Source organism: Clinocottus analis, unplaced genomic scaffold, assembly GCF_023055335.1.
Source record: "Clinocottus analis isolate CAN_PGR_092001 unplaced genomic scaffold, fCliAna1.0.p SCAF_11, whole genome shotgun sequence".
Lineage (NCBI taxonomy): Eukaryota > Metazoa > Chordata > Actinopteri > Perciformes > Cottidae > Clinocottus > Clinocottus analis.
The window spans coordinates 15,237,219-15,264,440 of NW_027175832.1; the positions used below are offsets into that span (position 1 = coordinate 15,237,219).

Sequence of the window (27,222 nt, forward strand, 5' to 3'; positions counted from 1 at the left end):
GAAGGCATTCTTTTTAGAAATGTATAATGCTACATAAATGAGAGCGTTTCATGGTGTGTTTTGACTTTAATTAAAGTCACCAATTACTACAATTACTGAACAGTAAAATGCTTCCAAACGCTTTGATGATTGATTTATTGTTTGTCAAAACTTTTGCCGGTTCAGTGTCAAATGTGAGCATTTTTATCTGTTTTATATTATTCCATGCTCTGCTGTGTCACACCAGCCCGTCTCAGCTCCACCAATGATCCTTCTCTTCGGCCATTTTTGGATTAGTGAGATTTAATGTGTGTCGTCAGTGCCAAGATGACCTTAATCAATAGATGGAGCGGGCTCAGTTTTGTCCCATATTCGTCACAGTTTGGTCTTTACAATATGTGTAGTTGTAATGCTAAAAAAAAATCAATTCATCCAAAACATTTCAACAACACTGTATATATCTAACGCTTAGAATTAGATTTATTTTTATTATTATTTTTTATAGTTCTCAACGATTACTTTATTGTCATACACGTGTGCCAGTAACAAGTAGCAGCTCCTTGTGTAGTTCTTCTTGGCTGCTTTCCGTCAACACGTCGTTATTTCCACTCCCCTTTGCTTTTGCCACAAGTCCAACTGGTCTAACATTTACAGAATTCAACTCTCCATTTGGACCATAAAAAAAACCCGAGGGTCAGTGGCTGAAACAAAAGTATTCTTATGTTTTCGTCAGAATGACTTATGACTTGCAACCTAAAAGTTGTTTAGCCAAAAGTGAGTTGTTCCTTTTTTAGTGTTGAAATGTCAGAGCTGTGTCATGTGCTCAGGTTTAATTAAGTAGGCCAAGTCCTGTGTAAAATCAGCTTGAACTGTACTCCAATGTGATGCCTCACCTCACCAGTTAGTCTTTGAATGTTTACTCTCAATAGATTGTAGTGTTGTCAATGCTCATGATGTGTGGAGGAGGTAAAGAAGATGTTAGATATCACAGCACATTTCTCATTGTCTCCAATAAGTACCGATCTTGCGACATGGGCCGTTCGCTCTGTGCTCTGGCTTTTACTGTAAAATGACAAGCGCGCCCATTTCACACTGCCAAAGAGTTCAAGTTCGAGTGCTGAGAAGAATTTTGCGCATGGGTGCTGTCTGAACACCTTGCCTCGCACCATTACGCAACACGGCATGCATTAGTTTAACAGCTCTTTTGAAGGAGTTTTGCTGTACATGTCTGCATTTTTAGGCTCTAAGTCATGTTTGTTTGGTGTGGCGGCTACAGTAACAGTTTCTGTTTAGCCGAGCAAAAAAAGCTCCATTATTCTGCTATTCAGGCCCTTTACCTTCTTTTTTTTAAATAGTTCTTAAACAAACTGTTCTTGAGGTGATTGCTCATAATCCTCACAAAACCTTAAAGACATTTGCTGAACAGGCCCAGAAGAACTTTTGTTAAATTGTGGTGGATGTTCAGAGGAAGTGTTTTGTGAAAAGAAAATCTTACAGTTGAGTTGATTTCCAAATTGTGGTGCCATTATCTGATTGTGAATCAGGCAGACCAAACGTTGACTGGTAAGCCCCGATCTCCAGGCATGGGGCTGTATTCTGCACGGGCAGTGCCTCTGGTTTTGTGGTCTTTTTTGCCTACTTTCACTAAAGCATGAAAAGATCTGTTAAGCCCTAGCGAGAACCACAGGTTCTTGGTGTCCTCTCCAGATGTAGTCTGTTACTGCTTTTTATAGACCTCCGGTAGTTCTTAAAGTAAGCTATTTTTCCAAAACTTGTTGCATTCTGTAGACCTATCTTCTTCTGGTCTCACATCTGCTGTTGTTGAGACTCAGAATAACATGCATGTACAAACAAACATAGATGCTGGACCTCATTGTAAACGTAGTAGCATTTTAGCGTTAAAATAATAAAGCTGCAGAACCACGATCTTGGCTTAAATCCTATGTTTGGTATCACAACCCCAAGTTCTATAACGGAGGTAAGTTGAGCTTCTTTCTTAACTAAATCACATACCAGACATCATCCCGTTGAGCATCTCTCTCATATTTGTAATTTTGGCCAATAGCGCATATACTTGAGGGTCTTTGCCGACCGTATGCATAGACTGCTGACTACACGTGTGTAAGCATGTTCATGAATGCGATCATGGAATGGAGTATAAACCGAATCATGTGCACAACACTATTCATCTTCTTGTTCGTGGCTGTATTCGTTTTGGAGTATATCAGGGCCTTAAGGACTATTGTTGTTCTTATTATTTTTGTCTCGTTTTGAATGTATAAACACAGGGTTATTAGATATGTTTCTAAACAACAGAGGCCCTTATTTCCTTTTACAATTTAAGTTTAAACTTGCTGGCGTGAAGGGAACTATTACACTTGAGTCTATTTACTTGTAATAAAGCACTATTTGTTGCCAAGACTCATTTGAAGAGAATGGGATATTGATTATGTTTTGATAATGGCTGTCATGTGGCGAAGCTTGTTTGGCTGATAGGACGACAGCCAAGCCTGCGTCCTTAAAAGGGCTGGCAGCTGAACATATTGGCTGTGACTCAATAAGAAATCAGGGGCTTCCCGTTGGGATATTATCTTTTTCCACTGCTGAGCTGTGCTGAAAGAATTTCCATCTGTCAATAAGGGAGGTTATCCCTAATTTAGCATATTTTATTTTATTTCATTTTTTTATGTCTCAAGTAGAAAGGTGGCAGAAAATAAGGGGGGATTGAAAATGAAATGCCGTGCTTCATGGTCTGCAGGATAAAACCCAGAGGCCTTCAAGGGTGCCCCTAATCTTGCATATCTAACAGGCTTCTTATTATTCAAATTTGGTGGGAAATACGATTTGGATTAGGATTGTGCATGTAATTTTGATGTTTTCTTTTTCATTCATAATACATTTTTTACAGTATTTTTTCAATTTTGCTGTAAAAGTGTCTTTTCCACTAAAATGTAAAATTTTGCATCTTGATATGAGTCTTTTGCAGTCAAATACAGCTTGTGTTTGTGGCAGCCTTTTTTTGCAGTGCTTTCACTAAGCCCAGAGAGATAATAATGAGCTTGCATTTCCCAGGTGGCCAATATTTTACACTCAGGATTAAAATTGATCTTAATTATCAACCCTCTCTCAGAGATCAGACACTCAGGGTGGTGGTGTCCTCCTCCTTAGCCACCGCAGCAGCTTTCGCCAGTGTTGGCCAGATCCCATCAGGGTGAAAACAGAAGAAGCCTCAGCGTCTGATTGGTTTAGCACTGTCCACACTTGGAGCATGTGTGTCTCTGCAGCCTGTGGGCAGAGGGAGACCACTGTTTGTTTCATGAAGGCTGTCACAAATGGACTTTTCCTATGAATCATATTTCAGCCAGGTCAGGTGAGGCCTGACTGCCGGACCTTTCTTGATATGGATATTCCAAATTTACTCTTGGCTCACATGTCTGTCCACCAATCACAAGATAGACTTGGATATTTGTCAGGGTCAGTGTGTGCATGTGTGTGTAGTGGCAACACAGACATGGCTTATAAATCACACGGGAATAACCCTGCGCGCGTGCCTGTGCGTGTGTCCGTGCGCGTTCGTGCTTGCGCGCATGTGTGGAGAGATTGGACGGCTATTGTTTAGTCTTGTTGCCAGGAAACCGGAGAGTAACACTGTGGTGTAATCGTGGATAAGAACACATCAGTCATTCACCCAGGCTGTATCGCAAGGGAAAGCGAGGTCACCGGTTCCTTTTGGGGGGAGGGGAGGAAGGTGTGGAGGGGTGAATGGGTTTGGGGGATGAGTCCCGCCTCACCGTTGACCCTCAGCTCTCCTCTCTGCCGACCTTGTCGCAGCTCCTGCACGAAACGGTCAGCGCTGGCGCCACGATCCTTTTCCACCCTGAACAATAGTGGTCGTAGAAGTTCATGGAGAGTTCTTTCCAATTGTTTCCGGTCTTTGTTGGTCTGCTTCCTCTCTAAGGTTATGAATGGACACAGGGCCCGGGGGTGTCGCCTCGGTAGCGGCAGACACTTTTATGAGACCAAAATACTGATGAGTGACCCGTGCGGGTCAGCAAGGCAGGAAACAGGACAAATTTTGTTGCTAGTAAAGCTGTCTGTGGGGAAATAGGAGGATATTGTTACTAAGCTTTAATATTTTGAGATGGAAGTGACCCCTGGTGTGACAAAACATGAAGAAACCATAATTTTATTATATTGTCCTGACTCTTGACTCGCCTGTATATCTGCCAACGAAGGCAGGCCTCTTCGTTGTCTCTCTGACATGTTTAGGGCTTTTCTGTATTCGTAACTTACACAGAAATTGCCTTCAAAATATAAAGTGTGTTTGAAAGCCAAGCCAGCCTGGTCACTTTCCCATCACATTAATCATTCCTTCTGTTTCTGCCATCGCTCCTTCTTCATTTAGTATCCTTTTATACAGTGCATCCAAAGAGGATTCACAGCTCTTTATTTTTTTCCCACATTTTTTCCACATGTTACAGCCTTATTCTGAAATGGATTAAATTCATTTTTTCCCCTCAACATTCTACACACAACACCCCATAATGACCAAATGAAAAAGGTTTTGGGGAAATTTTTGCACATGTATTAAAAATAAAGAACAAAAATATGACGTGTACTTAAGTATTCAGAGCCTTTGCTCAATACTTTGTTAAAGCACCTTTGACAGCAATTACAGCCTCACGTCTTCTTCAGTATGATACTACAAGCTTGACACACCTATTTCTGGGCAGTTTCCCCCATTCTTATTTGCAAAACCTCAAGTTCCATCAAGTTTGATGGGGAACGTTGGTACACAGACATTTGCAGATCTCTCCAGAGGTATTTAATCGGGTTCAAGTCAGGGCTCTGTCTGGGCCACTCAAGGACATTCACAGAGTTGTCCCGAAACCATTCCTTTGTTGTCTTAGCTGTGTGCAGTCTTTGCCATGACACTCAAAACTGCATCCTGTTCTTTATTTCTAATAGCTTTGCAAAAATTTCCCATGCATCGTCCGAACCGCTTATCCTGTTTAGGGTCGCGAGGCGCTGAAGCCAATCCCAGCTGTCAATGGGCGCCAGTCCATCGCAGGGCAGACATAGAGACAGACGACCAGTCACGCGCACGTTCACGCCTACAGGCAATTTAGGGTCCAATTAACCTATGCTGCATGTTTTTGGACTGTGGAAGAAAGCCGGAGAACCCGGAGAGAACCCACGCTGACACAGGGAGAACATGCAAACGTCACACAAGCGCTGTAAATACTTTCCAGATGCACCGTATATAATATTATACCTTTTTCAAGTTTAAATCTGCAGCTTTCTGTACGTTCTTGCTTTTCACTGCAGCAGAAATCCAATTACATTGTTTTTTAACCGAAACAAAGATGATACAAAATCTAGACTTATGTTAGGTTCTTGCCGAGCCCATCCCACATAATGAAAGTGTCCTCCAACCACCAGCCAAGATAAACTTACTTTACCTTTTCCTCACAATGTCTCAATACAGACTGCTGTGTTTTTGTTTCAGGACTGCCACTTCTGTTCAGACGTAGTATAAACATCATCCAAATAATAATATATACTGTACATGCACTTATGGCCACCGAGTTCACAAGGTAAATTCCATATATTTTTTTTATCGGCAAGTGGATTATCTGTTCAAAAGAAGTATTACAACTCCAGCATCATGTTTGAATTCCTTTCCTTCCTTTATTTGTTTCCACTGTGCAGAGGCTTCTAAGCAAACATTTAGCTTGTCTGTTAGCTAGTTGTCTTCCATCTTTGTTTTGTTTGCTTGCATCACATAAATGCTGTTTCCTTTTTTACATTTTGTGCAGAGTTTTAACTACTAGTAATACCGCATTTTGGACCCTTTTGGAGCCGGCCGATTGCTTGGCACTCGGAAGTGCAGCTTGCAGCGTTCACAAGAACAGTTCATCTCTCGGTGACTCAAGTGAAGTTTGATCGTAACATTAGAATATCCAGCCACAAAAGTAAATTGCCATCAATGAGCTGCAGCCTGTAAAGGCCCGCTGTTGATGACATACTCAACTCTGTCCGCAGAGCCTGGAAGTTCCACCCGTGCTGTCTCACCGAACACTATTTTATTATTTAAGGACAAACGTACACACGTATACAGACAGATGCTTTGCTTTATATAACAATTAAAATATTTGAATGAAAGGTTTTACCCAAGGACGAGCTAAAATTGTTCAAGAATAACACTTTAGGGCTAAAAAAGGTTGAACTACAAAGGTCTTGAGATGACATTTAAAATCACTCAACAGAGCAAGGAAATGAAGCTGCTGTGCTGATATTTGAATTAGCAAAGTGGCATAGCTTGAAATACACACCATCTATGATATTACACACTACTCACATGTGTAGATTACAATGCGTTAACAAATATAGATGCTCGACATCGGGACCTTGTATAAGCTAATCAGTAAAACGTATTTTGTTGTATAAATTATTTGACAAAACTTTGGTTTGTAATCAACCTTGAAGATAAGAAAAGGAATCGGACAGATCCAGCCTTGACTCTCTACTCTCTTCATGGTTCAGTATGCTGAGTGCTATTCTACAAGCCTGAATCCAGAATGCTCTCGGACCCACACACACATGCGCGCGCACACACACACACACACGCGCGCACACGCACTCCATGAGTCTTTTCCTTTGAGCTGACTTAACTGCTCTGGCACTCAGTCTTGTGGAGCTGCACCCTGCGAACCCTCTCCGTTCAGCTCCTGGAGCCATTCCCATGGAATCCCAGACATTTCAGGCATTCGGTAAAGCTGGGCCGACAAGCGTTTCTTTGCCGCTGTACGCGCTCACATCAGACCCACAGGAAAATGTTTCTTTTTTTATCTACTCTCACAAGTGACAGAAGCCTGTGATCCAGATCTTTTATTAGTTTATTTTTTAAAGGTTTTTGTTGTTTGGGAAAGTAAATTTCGTGCCAAATTTTCTTTTTTCTTTTGTATGCTTTGCGTCAAAATATCACTATTGTTTAATATCATAACACCTCACTCCATAAAATGGCACTAATGCGTCAGAGCAAGGCTCAAGCTTTTTTGGGGGAGAGGAGAAATGAAAAACATTATGTAATGGTGCTCTTGGAAATGATGTTTTGTGAAAAATAGTTAATTCAGAGACTCCGATGTCCTTGATCTTGGCATCTTTGATCCTTAAAGGTTGTCGGTGAATGAGTGTTGGTCTTGTAGTACAGGGAAAGCAACATACTACTACAAGTGTACATCCAACATTTTGTAAATTGACAACATGCACTCAAAGGACACAAGCATCATGAGTGGATCAAAACTTTTTAAAACATCAAATAAATAAATAATTTAATGAAAAAAAGACTTCACTAGCCCATCGGCACCCTAAATAATTTTCTTTTAACTGACTTTCTGGTGTCGTCTTTATTTTTCCCCCCAATATTTCATATTTAATTCAAATTGCTTTCCTCTTCGTGAGGAAATCAATTGTGTTAAATTTTTGACAAAGAGCTTTGTGACGTAAAGGCCACATAAACTGCTTTGAACCACGGAGCGCGTGACTATTTAAGCCTGACACTGAGCCCTGGAAGGAATTGAAGATTCAAGGCCGAGGTGTGCGTCATTTGCCTGTAAAGCAGGCAGTGTAATTACTAATCAATGAGTGCTCAGTCTTTATCATTTCTATTCCAGTCACGAGCAAGCTGGATATCCTGCCTTCAGATGACAGGCAGGGCCACATTAAAAACAAAAAGTGTTTTTCCATGTCGTTTGTGTGTTTTTGTTCTATTAACGGAGGCCGGGGCCAGTTAATGAAATTGTTTTTGTTTCCTGTTGCTCCCGGAGTTATCTCTGAACCTGCTGCTGAGTCAGACCGGCTGGCAGGTGGTTAGTGCTGGACAATTTTTCTTTTACCTTTTTTCTCTGACGTACAACGTTTTGCTTTATTTTGAATGAGTTTGAATAGTTTGTCTTTCGTTTTCTGTGTCGGACGAGACTAAATTAATTAAGGTAAGTATCACATGTAAATGCAGTTTTTGTGATCACTACATCTTATTTCTGTAATAACAGTAATTAAATAAGAGAACAGCTCAGTCTGTGAATCTCAGATCCTGCTGCTGCTGTTTATTAGTTTAAGAAGTGCAACAAACAGAAATGTTTAATTGTAGATTGATCTATTAATCGATCACGCGTAAAGTCAATCAATCAAAATTGTTACTGATTTTGTCAGCGAATAGATTGAGCGCTATTTTACCTTTTTTAATAAATGTTTTTACTGATAAATATTGTAAATATGTAACTAACTACCTCAATTGTATAACGCTTAAACTCAGATGTGAGACGTTGATCTGGAGTCAACAAAGCCAGGAGCCGTTTGAGTCATTAGCAATTAAAGTAATTAAGTGTCTTTTACTTTTAATTAATTTCCATTATTTGTCCCTGTCAGTGATTCATACATTGTAGCATTGGCTTAGTGACCTTGTCTATACGGACTCTTTTCAAAGTCAACATCTCAACTCAAACGTCAAAAGCCCAATAATTGATAAGTTGTTGATCGTTCCTTTGTTGCCATCCCATATTTATTAAAGGTATAGAGGGAGCAGCAGCAGGCAGAGACATGTTTGAAAGTAATTTAGAATTGAAGTGTCTAATTACTTGTCATTGTCAGTGACTTGCTTTCATTCATTGTATTCCAATGACCTTTGTTTATACTCTTCAATGTCAACACCTCGACTCAAACGTCCAAATCCCAATAATTGATTGATTGATAATTTGCTGCCATCCCATACCTATTAAAGGAATAGAGGGAGCAGCACAGGCAGAGACTCGTTTGAAAGTGGGGACATTTTCTGCTCTTCTGGTACTTTACAATTATAACTGCTGTAACGGCTGCTGAGACAACACTATTAACCATCTACTATGAGAAGTTTGTACTGTTAACATGGTTATGTACAAACATATCCACTCCAAATTGACTTAAAATATCACCATTGATGTTTCTTCATAGTGCACACATTAAGTTGGTGAAAAATAGATCCTAAAATTAGTCTACTGTACACTTTCAAAATCATCTTTGGAGTAAAAGTTAGTTTTCATAGCATTTCTTTTCCTCTTGTTTGACATTGTATAGACTGAAATAGCCATTAGTTACACCCATATATGCATTTACTATACTAGTAAATTGGTTAGCTTTTTGTCTCTTTCTTTTCTCCTTTCCATATTTAATCCATGACCTCATCATCAGAAAGTATCGAGTCAGCTGTTGTGCTGTACTAGCACTGAGTGCCAAGCAGTGGATATCAAATGTGAAACATGAAGCAACCAGCAGTTAATAAAGTTGCTGCTCTTTTATTCTGTCCATTTGATTTAAGTTGTGGACAGTGTGGAAAATTTTAAAAATCGCCGTTTTAAAGAGCACTTTCTTTGTTCTTGTTTGGAACCTTCTCTTCCGGGCCATCAGTAAAAACCTTCTTTCATAAGAAACTAAATACTACCCGCATCACAGCCGTGGAATTTTAATTACCGACCAGCGCACCACCACATTCCCGTTTGGCATTTTCTGGGGTCTAATATGTTCTCAATGCAAAATGGCATATTATGCTGCTGTTGCATCACTGCCAAAAAAGGAACTTGGAAAAACTCGCCACAAAATGATTTCAGGGAGGATGGAGGTTAATGACGAGTACGGAGGCTCTTGATTTTAGGCAGAAATCTTTGAGTTCAGTTTTGAGTGCAGTTAGGATCTCCTTGCCTGTATAAATACAATTACTATATATATACTACATTACAATACTAATGGCTTGCTGTTGTGCATTTTGATATTTGCAGAAAAAAAGAAACTTAGAAATAGATAACTCTTTATGCAGTGAGGTTGCAGACAAGGATCTGTTTATGTATTGTATGAGTCATTCCTTGCAAGCAATGTGGATTCTTTCGGCCTTTTCCACACCCCACGTTGTTGAAGCTTGCCGTTTGCTGGCACTCTGTGAAAATCTGTTTCTTCACCTCCCATTTGCAAGTTGGCATCGCCCTGACGGGGTGTATTATTCTCTGTCACACAGGGGCCTTGAGATGTGTTGGCTTGTTGTTGTTTGTTTTAGGCTCGGAGGATTGAGCATCGCAATGTGTGGCTCTGGGTGAAACCTTTGCTGATGAGATAAAGAGACAGGCATTTCTGCAACATTATTTCCCAGCCTTCATGTGATCCTGCTGCATTTTACAAAAAAAACGCATGGTAAGAGATCAGACTGGCCCCTGACCAGTGTGTCAGAGGAACCAGAGTAATACGGATAAGGAGTTCAAACAGGCAGTACACAGATTCTGCCTTCAGACGTGTAAAAGAAATATGTAGCTTTGATGTAAACAGACATAAGTCCAACTGCCGACCAAGCATTTGTCTCCCAAAAATCCCATTGATTTATTGTTGTCAGGTGATTTTACGCTCTCCAAATCGAAGATAAGTAGCGTCGATGCTGACAGGAGCAAACTCAAGCTGAGCATAACTGATTGACACACTGAGAAAAGACCCCTGCTCTTCATGAACGGCGCAATCTTGAAGGGTCTATAATGATTATAAAGAATCTGGGCCCTTATTTAGAGATTTACATGTTTTAAGGAAAAAAACGACAAACTCCCCAAAGCAGTCTTCTCACTCTGAGGAGATCAAAGATGGCTTGTAGAGGGGGACCCACTCTCAATGCTCCTCAGGGTCTCGACCTTGAAAACATTTTTGACAAGCACACAAGAAACAAGTCCATCTCCTTCAGTGTGGTCACTGTTGATATTATAAAAGCCTCTTTATGATGTCTGATTTTGAGTAATACCCTATATTTAGGATCAACTTGAAGCATTAATTTCAACTCTGCAGACACAGCCAAGTCAGTTACCAGAAAAGGAAACTGTACAAGTTTGTTGCACAGTGAATGGTTTGTTTTGGGGCTTTTTGTTCTCTTAGGTGGAACTTTTTTAAGTCACTGGAATTAATTCAACCGCATTAACCCTTTTTTTTTTTTTAATTTTCTTCGATCAAGACAGTGTGTTTTCTCTGCATTAGAAGTTGACTGAAATATAGTCAACATTATTACTGAATAATGACAAACTGCTATTTGCAACATTTAATAGACTTTTGCTCAAAATGATTACACATCTGCTGAGAAGGAAAACATTTTAATCCTACATAATATACTGGACATTGGGCAACAAAAACAAATCAACAAAGTGTCTGCAGTACATACATTGTGTCATTATTTATTAAAGTTATAGAAGCAGGCATTAATTGTTCAGTTATTACCGTTATGTTGAAGAAGTGCTCTAATGAGTTGTGGGTATGGGACATGATGCATCATGGGGGCCACCGAGCTGTTTAGCACAAGTAACATACATACACGGACATGACATGATTGTCCCATGTGTTGCTCAAAGCACCAGGTTTCTCTCAACAAGGACTTCTAAATAAATCGATTTTCCTGGAGCGCTGTGTTCAGCTTTCGAACAAAAAAAAAGAAGAAGAATCAGACGCATTTAATAGCAACTACTTGTGCTTTGGATTAGCAGAAAAGCAGTGGATTCGTGGTAGAGAGGAGACGGAAAGGGCAGAGCGGCTCGAACTTGTACTATGCTGCTGTCTGACTGGATGTGAGGGAAGAGAGCGGGACACAAGGGGTTAATCTATGCTGGCTGTCTTCCTTGGAGATGAGAGAGGCCATTTGAATGGCTAGCTTCTGCTGCTAGCCAACACATTGGCTAAGGCTGAGGGTGGATCTGATGCTGGGACTGTGCTCCGACACGGAGTCCTGCTGCAGGATCAGGAGTCGGAGTTAGCAGACAGAGAAGCTTTTTGTGTGTGTGTGTGTGTGTGTGTGTGTGTGTGTGTGTGTGTGTGTGTGTGTGTGAGAGGGGAAAACTAGAAGGGCAGCTTTTGAAATAAACGTTGGAGAGGGAAGCAAATTATAGTATCAAGAGAACATTTTTAGTTTTTCAGTGTGGAAATCACCTTCTGTGGTCTTTGTGAATCCCATCGCGCAGTAGCTTATTTAGACTAGCAGGCTGACGTAGATAAAAGGTTGTTATGTCATTTGTTTTTTTAGCACAATGCCCCCTTTCGTTTCCCCCCTCAAACTGCCGTTCTCAGGTCGCCTCTGTCCACCCCAAACACACACATTCAGAGCTAAGCTCATGAAGAGCGAGAGGACAGGGAGTCCATGTTGTTTTTTTCGTTTAATGACTGACCTCATGACACTAATGAAACCAAGCAGTTATGGACAAATGCTCAACAATAGAAGAACAGCCTATTTAGAGTAATTGTCTCCTGTAAAAGGAAGCACTGCAACCAATTCTCACAAGTTGTTTTTTTGTTTATGTGGCTGGATATTAGCTTAGACCCGTAAAGGACACACACACACACACACACACTGACAACTTTACAGTCCGACCTGTAACATGCCCCTAACGTGCGCGACGATTATCTCCCCTGCTGTCAAAACAGTCCTAATGTGGCTCTCGTGGATGACAAGCTTATCTCAACAGGCAGGTCAGTCAGCTCTGTTTAACTCCTTGCTTTCTTGTCCTCACAGCTACACTGAGACCACAACACAACCACAAACTTTAGTCCGTATACATACACGCACAGACCAATCCTGAGATGAATGCTAATGTTATGTAACAGGCGGATTTACAGTATGCACAAAAAGCCAACCGACACTACTCGTCTCTGTCCTTAAACGATTGCCCTCAAAAAAACATCACTAAACTTTAGTGTTTGTGTTAATGTCAGGGCGCGGAATCTTTGTCAAGGTTTATATCTGCTTGCTCACACACAGCGTGTGCAGGTCATGTTGCCAGAATGAATCCTGTGCATTACTTCTTTTGTTTCGCCACTTTAGATGAGTTGGGCTTTCTAGTGCATGAATATTTATGGTGTGTCATGATGATGTGAGATTATCTGAATATCCTAAATTGCGGCACCGTTTTGTGCAACAACTGCAGGGTTTCAACTAAGGATCATTTATTCGTTTAGTTCTTTTGTTAATTTATTCATTAATAATTGAATCTATAAATGTCAGAATATAATGAAGCCATCCATCACAGTTTGCAACAACCCAAAGTAACAACTTCATCTACCATGTTTTATTCATCTAAAAGTTTAGTGTTACATTTTTAATTTTTATAAAACCACATAATTGCACCGATGACATGACTATTTGCTATTTTTTTGCTTAATGAGTGCTGAATCAATGGCACGTTTAATGTTTATCAATAAATCAAATAATTGCTTTAGCACTAACAGACACTTTGACGTTTGATTTGCCATATCCAATCAGTTTGATATGGTTCTTTCAGATGTTGTGATACATCTATATCTGTCATAGTGATTCCCAAAGTTGAAACCTTAAGGACAAGCCAAGTGTCCCGCAACATTTAATAAAGAAGTGACTACATTTTATACTAGTTTAGTCACTTTAATGAAATGAAGAACCAAAAAGAAGCCAAGCAAAGACATCTTGCACGTGTGTCACTCGAATGTCATACTTCCCCCTCCGTCTCACTTTCACCAAGCTCTCTGGGGCAGTGTCTGTCTTTATTTAACTATTGGAGAATCCCCACTGTTTGTATTCAGCAAGCTTGTTGGCTAATGACAGATGTTCCTCTGGGCTACTGGCTCGTGCCGTGAGGAGGGATGTCTCCCCCGCTGACAGTGATCTGACCATATGAGATTTCTGTGGAGGTGGAAATATTAAGATACATTGTCATTGGAGATTAAAATCAGCTGTCACTTTGGGAACTGAAATTCTATGTAGGTGTTTGACTGCTGATAATCCTCACTTTCCAGTCTCTCTTCCTGCAGCTCAAAGTCAGTCCTTGATACTTAGTACATTAAGTTGTCTAAATAACCTTTACTATAACCGTTGCTTCTTTGTTGTCCCTCTCTCATGTGCAGTGTGCCCTGTTCAGTGTAAACATCGAGCCTGCACCAAAGACGACCAGTGTTGCCACGACCAGTGCCTGGGCGGCTGCATGAAGCCCCACTCAGCCGGTCACTGCGTGGCCTGTCGCGGCCTCCAGCACGGGGACAACTGTGTAGACCGCTGCCCTGCAAACCACTTCATCTACAAGGGCTGGCGCTGCATCTCCTTCGGCTTCTGCCAGGATCTCCACAACAAATGCAAGAAAGAGAAGGAGCACAGCAAGAGCCCTGACTGCCACGAGTACGTCATCCACAACGGTGCCTGCATACCCGAATGTCCCTCCGGCTACACCACCGTCAACTCCTCCTCGTAAGTGGACACTCATGCCGGTCTGATGGGCTCTTGATGGTCGAATTGAACAATGTGTGATCAGTGAAGCTGGATTAATATTCTGCATGCATACCCACACATTCAATCCTGCATAGGTTTTAGTTCTCTAAAATTCCATCTTAATCTGTGACATTCCTTAAAAGAATACCAGCAATGGCTTAATTTACTGGTTTGAATCGTTTTTTACTTTGTATGAACTGATTATTATCAAAAAGGTCTTACAGGTGTTGTGCAGTAATCATTTAAATGGTGTATTTCACCCAAGACAGATCAGTAGCACAAAAGGCAGGAAGAATAAACAGTAATGCAATAAATATAACGTAGTCCATCAATACTAGTTTATCTTCAAACAGACAATTACACATAAAGGATGCAGTCAGAATAAATGATACAAAAGTAAAATATATCAACTTTAACAGCAACAATAGCATAAAAAAAACAAGTGAGAAAGAAAGAATGAATTTAGCTCATGCCACTGTTTGTGTAGCACACAGTGCTTGAACTGAAGGTCCCCCTGCTGATCTCATAAAGCACTCCAACACACACACAAACACATCATTTTCTTTTCTGCATGCATGTTAGACCGCAGACAAAAAGGTCAAAGTGCTGCGGCGCATTAGGAAACCTGGCACGTCTATGTTTCTGACTCCGTATCCATCAGTTGCATTCTTCTCCGGCTCACACACTGCACAACTTGTTGGTTGTAAACCAACCGCTGGTGTCTGCATTGCGGTGGGCAAACTTTAGTAAGTGTTTTCTTTCCCTTTTCTCTACATCTATAATTTACAACCTGTTGCGTGTGTATCTCCATCGCTGTATCCGAGCAGACTTCTGGTTGACTTGCCAGTGACCTTTATCGCATCCTTCTTTGAGGCCTTTATTGACCGTGACAGAGCTGTTGATTAGTGTGGGTGTGCCTGCCAGACGCTCCAGACAGTCTTCATCATTCTGCTCAGGCAGAGGTTGAAAACGCAGCTGGAGTTTTCAAGATTTGTTGTCTTCAGTTTCAACGTGACTGGCGAGGTGGCATTTAAACACCAGGGGAGTCGGAGAAGCATTCGAGACAGACTGTTCGTGCCCTGGGGTGCAGGGCCTTGACTTCCGTGTCTGGCTGCAGCAGTATAGTAGTCACTGACGACAGTGATGACGAGGAAAAGTCATTTGTGCATAATCTTTTTATTTATCAATAGAGGATTTGCCTCGGCCCTCATCTCTGTTCTAACAACATGCAGCTTCACATTCACAGAGTTGCAAACTGAACCTTCACAGGTTTCTAGAGGGACTCTCTAAACAGATCCAGCTCCACTGGGGCAGATGAGGGTGAAGTGCCTTGCTCAAGTGCAACCCAGCCATTGTTGTGAAACAAAAGAGTGCTATTGCTTTTCATTCGCTGTTTTGAATCGGAAAAGGAGGGCATACACATTCAGATGTGCTCATTTGTTAAGCAGAAACTAACAATAATACTACGGCACAAAACATAGTTACTCGGTTTGTGATGTTTTTGTTCTGTGTTTTTAAGAAACTATCTTTAAACAAATCACTTTTTTTATTTATTTATAAAAAGGCTGAATAATATTCTGACATTGCATATTGTGATATTCTCAGTAATATTGCAGGCATAAGTTTTAACAATATCATTTTTGGTAATAACCACATATAAATAAACTAATTAGAATACAGCTTGATAAAGCAAAGCAGTTGCATCCCATTCATGTATTTCAACAGAAAGCCAATTACTGTCGGGTGTTGAAGAATATGTAAAGTATTGTAGTGTATTTATATGCTAGCGTAATTAAATTTTGCCTATGTTACACAGGTGTAGCTTAAGTAGAAGCAGCTCACATCTTTAGAATAAAGCTTGAACAAATTACATTAAAGGATCCTCTCCATGTGCAGATTTGATCCCTTCTTGCCAAGTGATCAACAATCTCACTTGAACCTTCAGACTACTGTTGACCTTTGATGAACCCTGCTGCACTCCTATCTCAGCCTTTTCTACTTTGTCTCCCTTTCTGTTCCCTTTATGGCACATCTCTTCTCTTTGGCGTCCCCCCCGCTCGCTGGCTTTAAACTAAGCTGTGGAAATGAAAGTGCTTTGTGGATAAGCAGTGTACTCCAAAGGCGCTATGAGTGTCGAGGCTGAAAGTGCAGATGTGGCACTAAAGCAATAAAAAGTTCAAGATGGATTGGGAGCAATGGGAGCCAGATAAAGAAACAATGACCGCAACCTGTTTTTTATTTTCAAAATAAGACACACATTAGCTATTATAGCTCTTGTGTTTGGGTTTTGATCCTTGTTGTTGAAAGTTGTCATTAATCTCATTCACATGTGCCTCTTTTACCCCTTTTAAATGTCTTATATAGTTATACTTTGTAGATTAAATTAACTGTTCCAGCTTCCATTATTTGGTATCAGCAAAAGAAATGCCACATTCTTATATATTTGTCCTGCCAGCTAACTTCACAGCACATCTTTCGTCTAATCTTCGTCTTTACCACTAAATTCCAAGCCTTAAAAAAAAACTTGTGGTCTAACCTTTTGCAGCAAGCAGACAAGTGGCATTGATGTAATTTCAGTCACCGTGGTGCAGACTTAAGGGCGTTAACAGCTGAGTGGAGGAAACTTTTCCTGCTTGTCCTGGAACAGAGGTTTCTATAGCACCTCCCAGAGGGGAGGAGGGCAAACAGTCTATGGCTGGGGTGTGTGGTGTCCCTACAATGTAGTGCGCTTTCCTGTCTGAGACAGAGCAGTTGCCATACCAAACTGTGATGCAGATTGTAAGAATGCTCTTGATGGTGCAGCGGTAGAAGTTCACCAGGATACGTTTTCAGTTTGTTTCTCCTCATAAAAGTTCTCTTTCAAACGTATAATGACTATCAGCTCTTTGGCCATGATACATGACAGCATACAGGGAGGAAAAGACATCAACTGTTACTATACCTCAATTACCAATTAGCTGTTTTCGCTTACAAACAATCCAGATGCGTAACTGTTCATCCATTCATCAATTGAAATTGCACCCTTCGGGATTCTTTTGAATTTGCACCAACGTTAAAGGTTTGTAGTAACGAGATTTAACAATGTTACAGGATCCATAGCAGAAGTAATACCGGCGTGTCATAAATCACAGAACAGCTTATTGACCATTTAAAGAATATTAATCCATCAAATTCAACTTCAGGATTTTCCCCTACTAATGATTAGCCAACAGAAGTACATCACATCACGAACTCCAGCTGACATCGTAGTGAGCAACCTTTTACTTAAAAAAAAGAAAAAGTTCTCACCTACTTTATGGTTTGTTTGATGTTCAGCTTGAGCTTTATATGGGTATTTATTTAGGTAGGCCTATTCATCACTTTGAGTTTAATGTTCAGATGTATTTATTTGGGTATTATTACAGTATTATTATTGTAATAGAGTCAAAGATTGTTCATTGAGATTGTTTTTTTTCCCACTCTGGGGGTCGGAGCTGTACTCCAAACTATCGACTTGGCTCACAAACGACTTGGCCTTAAAAAAAAATTGTCCGACCTGCAGAGGTTGCTGTGTACTTTGGCTTTACCTCATCAAAGGTTTCACTCGCCGCATTATGAGTGTGGGGATGATGCGGACGGCTTTTCAGGAAATGGGTTGATATGGTTGACACACAGAGCCATGGCCATATATCTGTAATGAAAGCATTATGTAAGACAGATTGTTACACTGTTAAGGTGAAGGGTCGGTTAATTTTTCAGTTAATTAAACTTCATTTTCAGTGTTCTTGTTATGAGTCAAGTCAATAAATGTAAAACTGGAAGGTATTGGGAGTACTTCATGGGAGCAAACTACTTGTTTACTAAAGGAGTTGCTCGAAGATTTGTCATCTGACACTTTAGTTCTCCTCAGCTCTTCGGCTGTCCAGCCCACAACTTTACTCTTTTGGTTTAATCTCACCTCTTACATTGGCACATTCGGCAGAAACAGCCAGCTGTTTCCAGCAAAATATAAACCCTCTAAATTCAGGCTGCATCTTCCCAGCATTACACGCCAAAAGGAGAAAGTTAGCGGCTAGCTGGTGAACATAATGGAACATTTAAAAGCTCAAGAGACGGATATTTAAGGCTTTAGTATTTCGGGGTTGAGGAGAAATGGAAAAAGAAAAGAAAAAAAGGAAAATTACTTAAATACATATAAGTTGTAGTTCCTAGTACATATTGTTATCATTCCCTCATTTTCATGACATTTTTGATTTTCCTTTTGTTCTATAGGCTCAACTGCAATCCCTGTGCAGGGCTTTGCCCCAAGGTATGTATGGGTCTGAAAACGGTGGACTCTGTTATGGCTGCTCAGGCTTTAAGAGGCTGCACGGTTCTTAATGGGAGCCTGGTCATCAACCTGCGTGGAGGAAGTGAGTATCTGTGGTTTGTTAGGTGGAATTAGATTACAGTATGCAGCAGAACAAGTACACAAAACCAGGAAATTACATTAAATGAGCATCCAGTTGAAGAAACCACAACATTTAAAATGAAATAAGATCAATTTTAAAATACTAAAACTGTGGGATCTCCGTATAAATAATCTCAACTAGTTTGTGTTTTACAATTAATGTAAACGATGTAAACTCCAAAACATCAATATTCATAAAATAAATGGGGTTGTCATGATTAGATTTGTATTACATTTTTAACACACATTCACAATCATTCTTCCTAAAAGAAAAGAAGAGCTGTGCATGATTTTCAATTCAATTAAAAGTATTACTTTTCATGCTTGTGGATTGTAAATATAGCCATGAGATAATAAAAGTTCATAATGAACTGTAAACTATTATTTTTTTGTCCGAACAGCTTAAATATGAAAATGTGTAACAGATGAAACCAAAATTGAAAATACAGCAGAAAAGAGCAGCTGCCTGGCAGCGTTTGCATCAAGCATTCTGTGGAATCTGAAGTCCCTTCAGTGCTCGTGTCTTTTTGTTTTCTGCAGACAACATAGCAGCTGAACTGGAGTCCAGCCTGGGCCAGCTGGAGGAGATCACTGGCTACCTATCAGTGCGACGTTCCTACGCCCTTGTATCCCTCTCGTTTTTCCGCAAACTCAGTGTTATTCGTGGAGAGGAACAGGAAATCGGGTGAGACTCCGTCTTTTGAGCCTCATCTCACCCTGGCCATCATGTCAGAGCCTCCTCCTGTAATTATGAGTTAAAAGCGGAAGGACTGACCTTTTCAAAATGTCTTTCTGTGGTAACTGTTTTTGGTTAGACAAATCATACATGAGGCTTCATTCGAATGAGGTGGAAGGCGCTTGTAGCACAATGGTCTGCACTTAGACACAGTAGAAATGGCAGAGGATCGGCAAAAGATGTAAATTGTAGGCTAACCATGCTGAAATACTTTTCTACTGATGCTACTCTTCAATAAGGTCCTTAGCTAAATATCATATATATATATATCATGAACAATATGTTTCATGCAATCTTGTGTGTACTTTTCCAGGAATTACTCATTCTATGCCCTGGACAACCAGAACCTGCGGCAGCTCTGGGATTGGTCCAAACACAAGCTTACTATCCTGCAGGGACGCATGTTTTTCCACTACAACTCCAAGCTCTGCATGTCTGGGATCCGCAAGATGGAGGAGGTGACGGGGACCAAGGAGCGGCAAGTCAAGAACGACATCGCCTCCAAGACCAACGGAGACCAGGCCTCATGTAAGAACCTCTGCTCTGGCAACATGTCAGCGGCTGCGGGTGTTTCTGTGGCAACAGAAAACACAAGAGTCTGCCCTGGTACAGATGCAAATATAGCCAGAGTTATTGTTATGATGGTCATTTCCTGTCCCTTTTTATGTTTGCATGCATCTTCTGGCCAACCTTTTACAGACTCAGATTAACTAGGAGCAACTGATGGAGCTCAGCACTGATAAATGTTCACACGATAACGGTGGTCTTCTATTTGGTTATTCTTAAACTACATGTTCAATTCAAGTTAAGAGACAGATTGCAGTGGACAACACCGTAATCGTATGTCTTTGACACGTTTCCTTGGTTTGTTTGATATAAACGCAAGCCAGTAAAGGGAAGAAGATGGAGGGGGGCGGCATCAACAGATCATTTATTTATCTGGTAAGGAGAGAGGGCCGTCCCCTGGAATCCGACCATACAGTCTATAGATTTACAGTCTTCTGCACCTCTGGCTGAATATGTGCCAACTTGTAACGGAGGGTTTATCTGTCACGCTGCTGCTCGCTATAATCCCGGCGAAGCAGTGTCCTGATGGTGAGGAGAAGGAGGCGTGGTTGGAAATCGTTTTCTAAACAATTAAAACGTACACGGACCATGGGTGTACTGTTGACAAGAGCGATCCAGGTCTTCTTCGTATTCTGGACTGAGGGCAGACTGGACCCTCTAGTGACTCACTATCACATATACTAACGTCAACACTGTAACTTCTCACATTTGGTTGATGAAGTTAGTTCAATCTTGGAATGTTTTAAAGTAAGATTATGGCCATATCTTACACATTGCACCTTTTTAACTGATTCTTGTCTTTTCTCAGGTGAAAACCATGTGTTGAAGTTTACCCAGATTCGAACCATGAGCGATAAAATAATGGTCAAGTGGGAACCCTTCTGGCCTCCAGACTTCAGAGACCTGCTGGGCTTCATGGTGCTCTACAAAGAAGCGTAAGTAAATCTTCAGCTATCAGTCACAATCAGACATGGATCTCTGCCTGAAAAAATATTGTTTTCAGCTGCTTAAGTACCAGTACTATATAGACAAGAAAAAGATGAATAGAGACAACCGTTAGATTTAGTGTATCGTGTTTAGTGTAATTTCCTGCTTCACGGACACATTTAAAACACTTCCAAATAAATTATATAACACATTATATAATATCATATTTACTATTTTAACAAATTAACATGTAAATATCTGAAAACGACATCTTCAAATCATGATACCTAAAAGACTGATGATGAGGTGTAATATGAGGTATCATTTTAGATTCGACACTAGAGCGACGCATGCATCACGTCCCATGTTGAACTAAATGTAAATCACGTTGTGTTTGAATTCATTTGAAGAGATTATTTGTTAGTTCTGGTTTGTTTTAACCTTCTTTTTTTTTGTGGCAGCATTGTAATTTTCTAAAATTGTGAAAATACCCTCCGTATGACCCAGCATCCTTTTGAGGGGTCTCTCTGGCCTCAGTGATGTTTTGCAAACTTTTTTCCTTTTCTAACTTGTCAGATAAAAACAATGATAAATCGCTGTAAAACATTTAACTTCAAGTTAATGTCCGGCCTGCCTATAACCATTTTTTTTTTACCCGTATACTGTTATTGTTCTTTCACACAATAGACCTTTTCAGAACGTAACCGAGTTTGATGGGCAGGACGCCTGCGGCTCCAACAGCTGGGTGATTGCTGACGTGGACCCTCCACGACGAGCCACAGAGGGGGACAAAGAGCAGTTTGAACCAGGTCATCTCATCCTGCCACTAAAGCCCTGGACGCAGTACGCCATCATGGTGAAAACCCAGCTGTCGGCCTCTGACGAGCACCAGGTCCATGGAGCCAAGAGCGAGATCATCTACGTTCGCACCAATGCCACCAGTAAGACTGTTTGAGATTTGAGTTGTTTACCGGTTATTTCATGAAAGAAATATCCCCTTGATGTTATTCAAATGTGTGGATCAAAAATGTATGCACAACGTACAATTTGAAATCAGTCTGTACATGTGGCAATCTGGTTACCAACTAGTCAAAAGAAGCCGTCATATTCTACAACAAAGGTGTTTATAATGAGATTGTGTACAAGAGCACAAAGGTCTTCATAGACCTCTTGAAAAAATTAAAAGACAGCTTGACTTGGAAGAATTTGAAGTCAGGGGTCATCGGATGATTTGACTCATTGACTTTCAGCAGGCAGCCCTATATAAGAGTGTGAAAGAAACCGCCATCCATCTTCTGATTCAGGAAAGACTCACGCAGCAGTTCCATTAAGTTTTCGCTGTAGAGATTTAAAGGCAATGTAAAGAAAATCAATAATAACTCCACCTATTCCATTCCTATCTGTCCCACAATTGCAGTCTCCTACCAAATGACAATTTGTCCTGAAGCGTTGTCTTTTCAATGACCTACAGTACATCAAAATGTTCTTGCTTGTGAAACACTGTGGAAAGAAAAAGTAGGAACCTCTAAGCAAAGTCATACAGGGTATAAAACGTTAGATTATGGGAAGCTCCAGATTGCGGGTTGTTACATTACTTTTGAATGAAAGTACTATTTCTTCTCCTGTGCAAGAACTATTTTTAGGGTCGTTTTGAATCCCCGTTTCATGTGGTGTTACTATCATTGATTAGTGGACTCAGTGTTGTGTGTGTCGGTCTGACAGCTGCCTAAATGTCCTTGGCACAAGAAAACAGGGAAGTGGAAGACAGATGGCAGGATTCGCCTGGGGTGCCATCGACCAACAGCGTGCCGTCTCGTGCAAGGTGTCAACATCAGGGGGTCACGCAGCGATCATAAATCTTTTCCCCAGTAGTTAATTGTACTCTGCCACCCACGGCGTGCGTCGTGTGCAGTTCGATTTTGTCGTCGTCATGATGGCCTGCCTAACCGGCTTCCATTTACAATATGCGCTCTTCCTTCCTGTTAAACCGCATAAAACTAGACATCTCTCGCTCACACGAAACAGTCGGTCGTGTTAAGGGAGGGTTGTTTTCCATCAGTCTGGCAACTTCTTTCAGGTTCCTGGGGGGTTGCTGTGTCATGTCTAACCAGCATACCTCGTCAGAAGGGCAAAGCTGTCATTACAAATAAGCTGTTGCTAGTGAAACTTGGTCTGACAATGCAGTCAGACCAGTGTGTTACACCATCATGAAATGGGGCCAACACAATAGCTGTGTCTCCTTAGGGTTCAGTCTGACATCCCCGCGCACTGCTCCACCCTCCCATACTGTTCTTATGGATGTACAAATTTCAGTACTTAGTTCAGTGATACTTTTTTGTCGTCTTAGAGGCCATGATACCAGACAATCAGATAAACTGTGATGCCAGTCTTTATTCTCGCTACATGCCGCTGATGACCTCTTTTTGTACTCCACAGCGCACGCGGAACAACACATTTTGTCAGATGCCCACATTTGATGCAAAGATTAAAAAGATTAGAAAACACATTTAGATGTATAATAGGACAACGAGAACATTCTGTCTTTCAAACAATGATTCTGTAACTTCTGCATTTAATTCTCACCAACAACAAATATTGGTGCCACATTCCCTGAGAATAACTCACCAAATTGTGTTATTTCTGCTAATCTGTGTTCACAGAGTAGGATTAAATTAAGAATAGAATAATACAGGTCCCATTACGATTAATTATGTAATTTGAAAATACTTTGTACTTCGATCATGTTGTGACATTTCACTGGTGCTCCATATACCTTGAAGGGTGCATAAGCATTAAAATGAATGCAGATTTACTATTTAGAGTGCACTTCTTTATGTAAAACAATGAATCTTTTTTTAATTTTTTATTAAAGGAACAGAAAAAGAAAATTGAAATCAAATACCACACCTGCCAAAGTACCAAAAACTAGAACTGAAACTGAACATGCAAATCAAAGTTTAACACTTGAAGAATAACTTAAACAAAACTACACACTGGAAACTGCAATTACATTGAAATAAAGAAATACACCAACTAAATATATTTTTAAAATGTACAAATAATCACAAACAAAGCGTGTTTATCTCCTGCGCTTCCAAGGGTGCAGAAAGTGCAAAATGCAATTGTTTTTATTTGGCCTTCATTAACTTAAAGTATGGACATCCAACACTAATTTTAATCACTCAGATGTGCAAGAGCAAAATACTCTAATGTCATGAACAAAAAAAACAACAGCATACACCCAGAGCGGGCAGCAGCTGTTCACAGCGCCAACACGCTGCCAGTAAGTGTTTCAATAGTTATACTGTGACATGAAATGCAAATCAAAACTTCCCCTCTGCTGTATTTGATAAATTCCAATGATTCATTTCAAGAAATTTGCCAACTGTGAAAACAATGTCTCATGACTTCTCACCGTCTTGTTCTTTTCACTAAATGTCTTCAAGACTGATTTTCTGTAGAGATATAATAATGAGAATCCTTTTTAGGGATGAGAGAACGGAGAGTCCCTGAAGTGCAGCGTCATGATCGGTCAAATCCCGTAAATGTATTAATAATTATTATTCTGAATTTCTTACCTCTAAAATTAGCTCATAGTTTAATATGCTGGCAGTATTTCTCACAAAAGGGTCGAAGGAGTGGCTTTATGCGACATGAATACAAGTATAAGTCTAAATAGTTAATACTTTATTTAGAATGAAAACTACTTTTTAAATAGTTTTATCGTGTGGACCCCGATTCGGACAAACTTTGACTTTGTAAAATATGATTGTGTTTTATGTTTTTGTTGTTGCTCTTAAACAACGAGCTGCTGTTCAGAGGCATATAAAGGATTGTTTACTCATCAAACCTGTGTATTTCCGTGATGTCTTTGCAGAACCGTCTGTCCCGCTGGACCCAATTTCCTCATCTAACTCGTCCTCCCAGATCATCCTCAAGTGGAAACCTCCCAATGACCCCAACGGCAACATCACTCACTACCTGGTCTTCTGCCAGCGCAATCCGGAAGCCAGCGAGCTCTACAAGTTTGACTACTGTCAGAAAGGTGAGCCATATTGTTTGTGGTTGTCCTGTTGTGTCTGCTTCTGTGTTTGTGGTTTTATGTGTTTGACTGTCTGAGAGCGAGGGAGAGAAAGAATGTCTTTGCCATTTTTACACTCTCTTCTCAAGGAAAGCTTTTTACTTCTCCTGATTCTTCTTGATGGGTCGTTCACTTCAAGATTACATCATTGATTTTCGACCGACATTATATACAAAAACAGACAAGCTTAACAACGACCTCACCATAACAATCCTACATGAAAACATCAATATAAGACTATATAACCAAACACCCAAAAGAAACAAGTTTAACTTCATTATCTTGATCATGTTATTAGGTTTGACATAACGCTTAAAAATCCACGTTACACATATTCCAAAAAGGTTGGCTTAGCTGTAGAGTGGCAAGTATTACTTACTTATTAAATGCAAACATTAACATCACTAGAACTGGAATTAAAGAATGACCAAATGACAACAGCAATATATATATCTAATTTGCATAATGCAAGGTTTCTCAGCAGGATGGTCAGAAAAGCCTTTTATGGATCTATGAACACATGTTGAGCATAGCAACCCCCTTGTGAATTGAACCGAGTACTACCCTGGACCCACTGAGCAAGAAAATCAAGTGTGGTTAAGGTGAACGTTTGTTTGGGTAGTATTATGTAGCTTAAACCACTTAACACCTGGCATTGGGACAATCAGGATTTTTGTCTCACTCCGGCTCAGGTTCAGGCAAAGTTCAGACTTATTTCTTGGTTGAGTTATTCTTGTCACAGTCTCACCTTTTGTGGATGCCAGCAGTGCCCTTCTATGTAAGCGCACAAGCAAGCCCAAACGTTCCTCTTTTGATCTTGTATAACTCCCACACATCCAGAAAGATGGAAGTCTGCGGGAAGTCTATCTCAGTGAGAGAGGGTGAGGACCTGGAGGTGACAATGTGTGTGGGAGGAGTGTGCGTACATGGATATTTGTGCATAAAACTTTATACGTCTGTGTTTATTGCACCAATTCTGTCTAACTTAATGTTTTTATTTCACCAGGAATGAAGTTGCCGTCGCGAGTGCCCACTCAAGTGGACAGTGACGAGGAGCAGAAGTGGAACCAGACGGAGGAGCAGGGCCAGGGGAAACAATGCTGCAGCTGCCCCAAAACCGAAAAGGAGCTCAAGAAGGAGAAAGAGGACTCAGAGTACCGCAAAACCTTCGAGAATTACCTCCACAATGAAGTCTTTGAGATCAAGTAAGAGGACTGACAACAGAGTTGTCTTTTGAAGATTTAAAGGTACAATATGTAGCTTTTCCCCATCAAAATGTCCAACTAGCTCCAACTACTGCTCCCTACAATCCCTCCTAATTAATTCATCTTTTCAATTTCTGTTACATTTTCTTCATCATCTAAATGTCTACATCTTTTGTTTTTATTTTTTATTTGGATGTGTTTTATGCATTATGTAAGCAACTTAAAATTTGCCTTGCCTTTTGTTAGACGCTCGAGACAGCGACGTTCTGAGATGAGCATCGCCAACTGGACACACCCCTTCCTCACCACCGCCCCCAGCCCGCCCCAGGGCACAGGCATCCCGGAGGAAGAGGAAACCTTTGAAAGCACAAAGATCGTGGTCTACGTCCATGCCAAGGAGTCCACTGTCATCTCCAACCTGCGCCACTTCACCAGCTACCAGATTGAGGTCCACGCCTGCAACCACCCGACTGACCCGAACCGCTGCAGCATGGCAGCATATGGCAGCGCCCGCACAATGCCTGAAGGTAAGGAGGTGCAGCTCTCTGTTGTCACTGTTTCTAAGAAAGCGGAGAATGTAGGTCTAAGTAACAAAATCACACCCCCATCAAGAGGGTGCCAGCTGCCTTAGTTTGGCAACAAAAATGTGTTTATTTAGTTTATTGCTGAGATGGTTTTGTACTGTGGGTCACAATTCGGTCACAACCAAAAAGTCTACCCAATAAAGACATCACAATTTTTTAACAATCGTTAAGCAGGGTTGAGGAGTGGGCCACAGAGGGCTGGTAAATGTACTTCTTTCTCTCTCAACACCGCCAGATTTATTTTATCTCACGTGCGGTCTTCAGTCCCCATGTGTCGAGTCTGTATCAGACTTCACACAGCTCCCTCTGGGGTGCAAAAGACTTCACACAATCTTTTTTTTTCCACTTCTGCAGTAGTACTCCCTGTAGAGACCTGAAACTCTCGTCTAAATTGGGTGGTTCCCCTTTAACTATATTTCTGTGTTCCACCCAAACA

General features: G+C 40.7%; 1 protein-coding gene across 2 annotated transcripts in view; it reads left to right on the forward strand.

The window, feature by feature from the left end:
- Positions 1–27,222, forward strand: part of insra (insulin receptor a) — a 45,245-nt gene that overhangs the window by 10,062 nt on the left and 7,961 nt on the right. For both annotated transcript variants that reach the window (XM_068602421.1, XM_068602429.1), the window contains exons 3-11: positions 13,900–14,236; positions 18,509–18,648; positions 19,227–19,371; positions 19,736–19,950; positions 20,798–20,924; positions 21,604–21,857; positions 24,794–24,961; positions 26,004–26,202; positions 26,449–26,729. In XM_068602421.1, the coding sequence (XP_068458522.1) occupies positions 13,900–14,236; positions 18,509–18,648; positions 19,227–19,371; positions 19,736–19,950; positions 20,798–20,924; positions 21,604–21,857; positions 24,794–24,961; positions 26,004–26,202; positions 26,449–26,729 (1,866 nt within the window). The remainder of the gene's footprint in view (positions 1–13,899; positions 14,237–18,508; positions 18,649–19,226; positions 19,372–19,735; positions 19,951–20,797; positions 20,925–21,603; positions 21,858–24,793; positions 24,962–26,003; positions 26,203–26,448; positions 26,730–27,222) is intronic.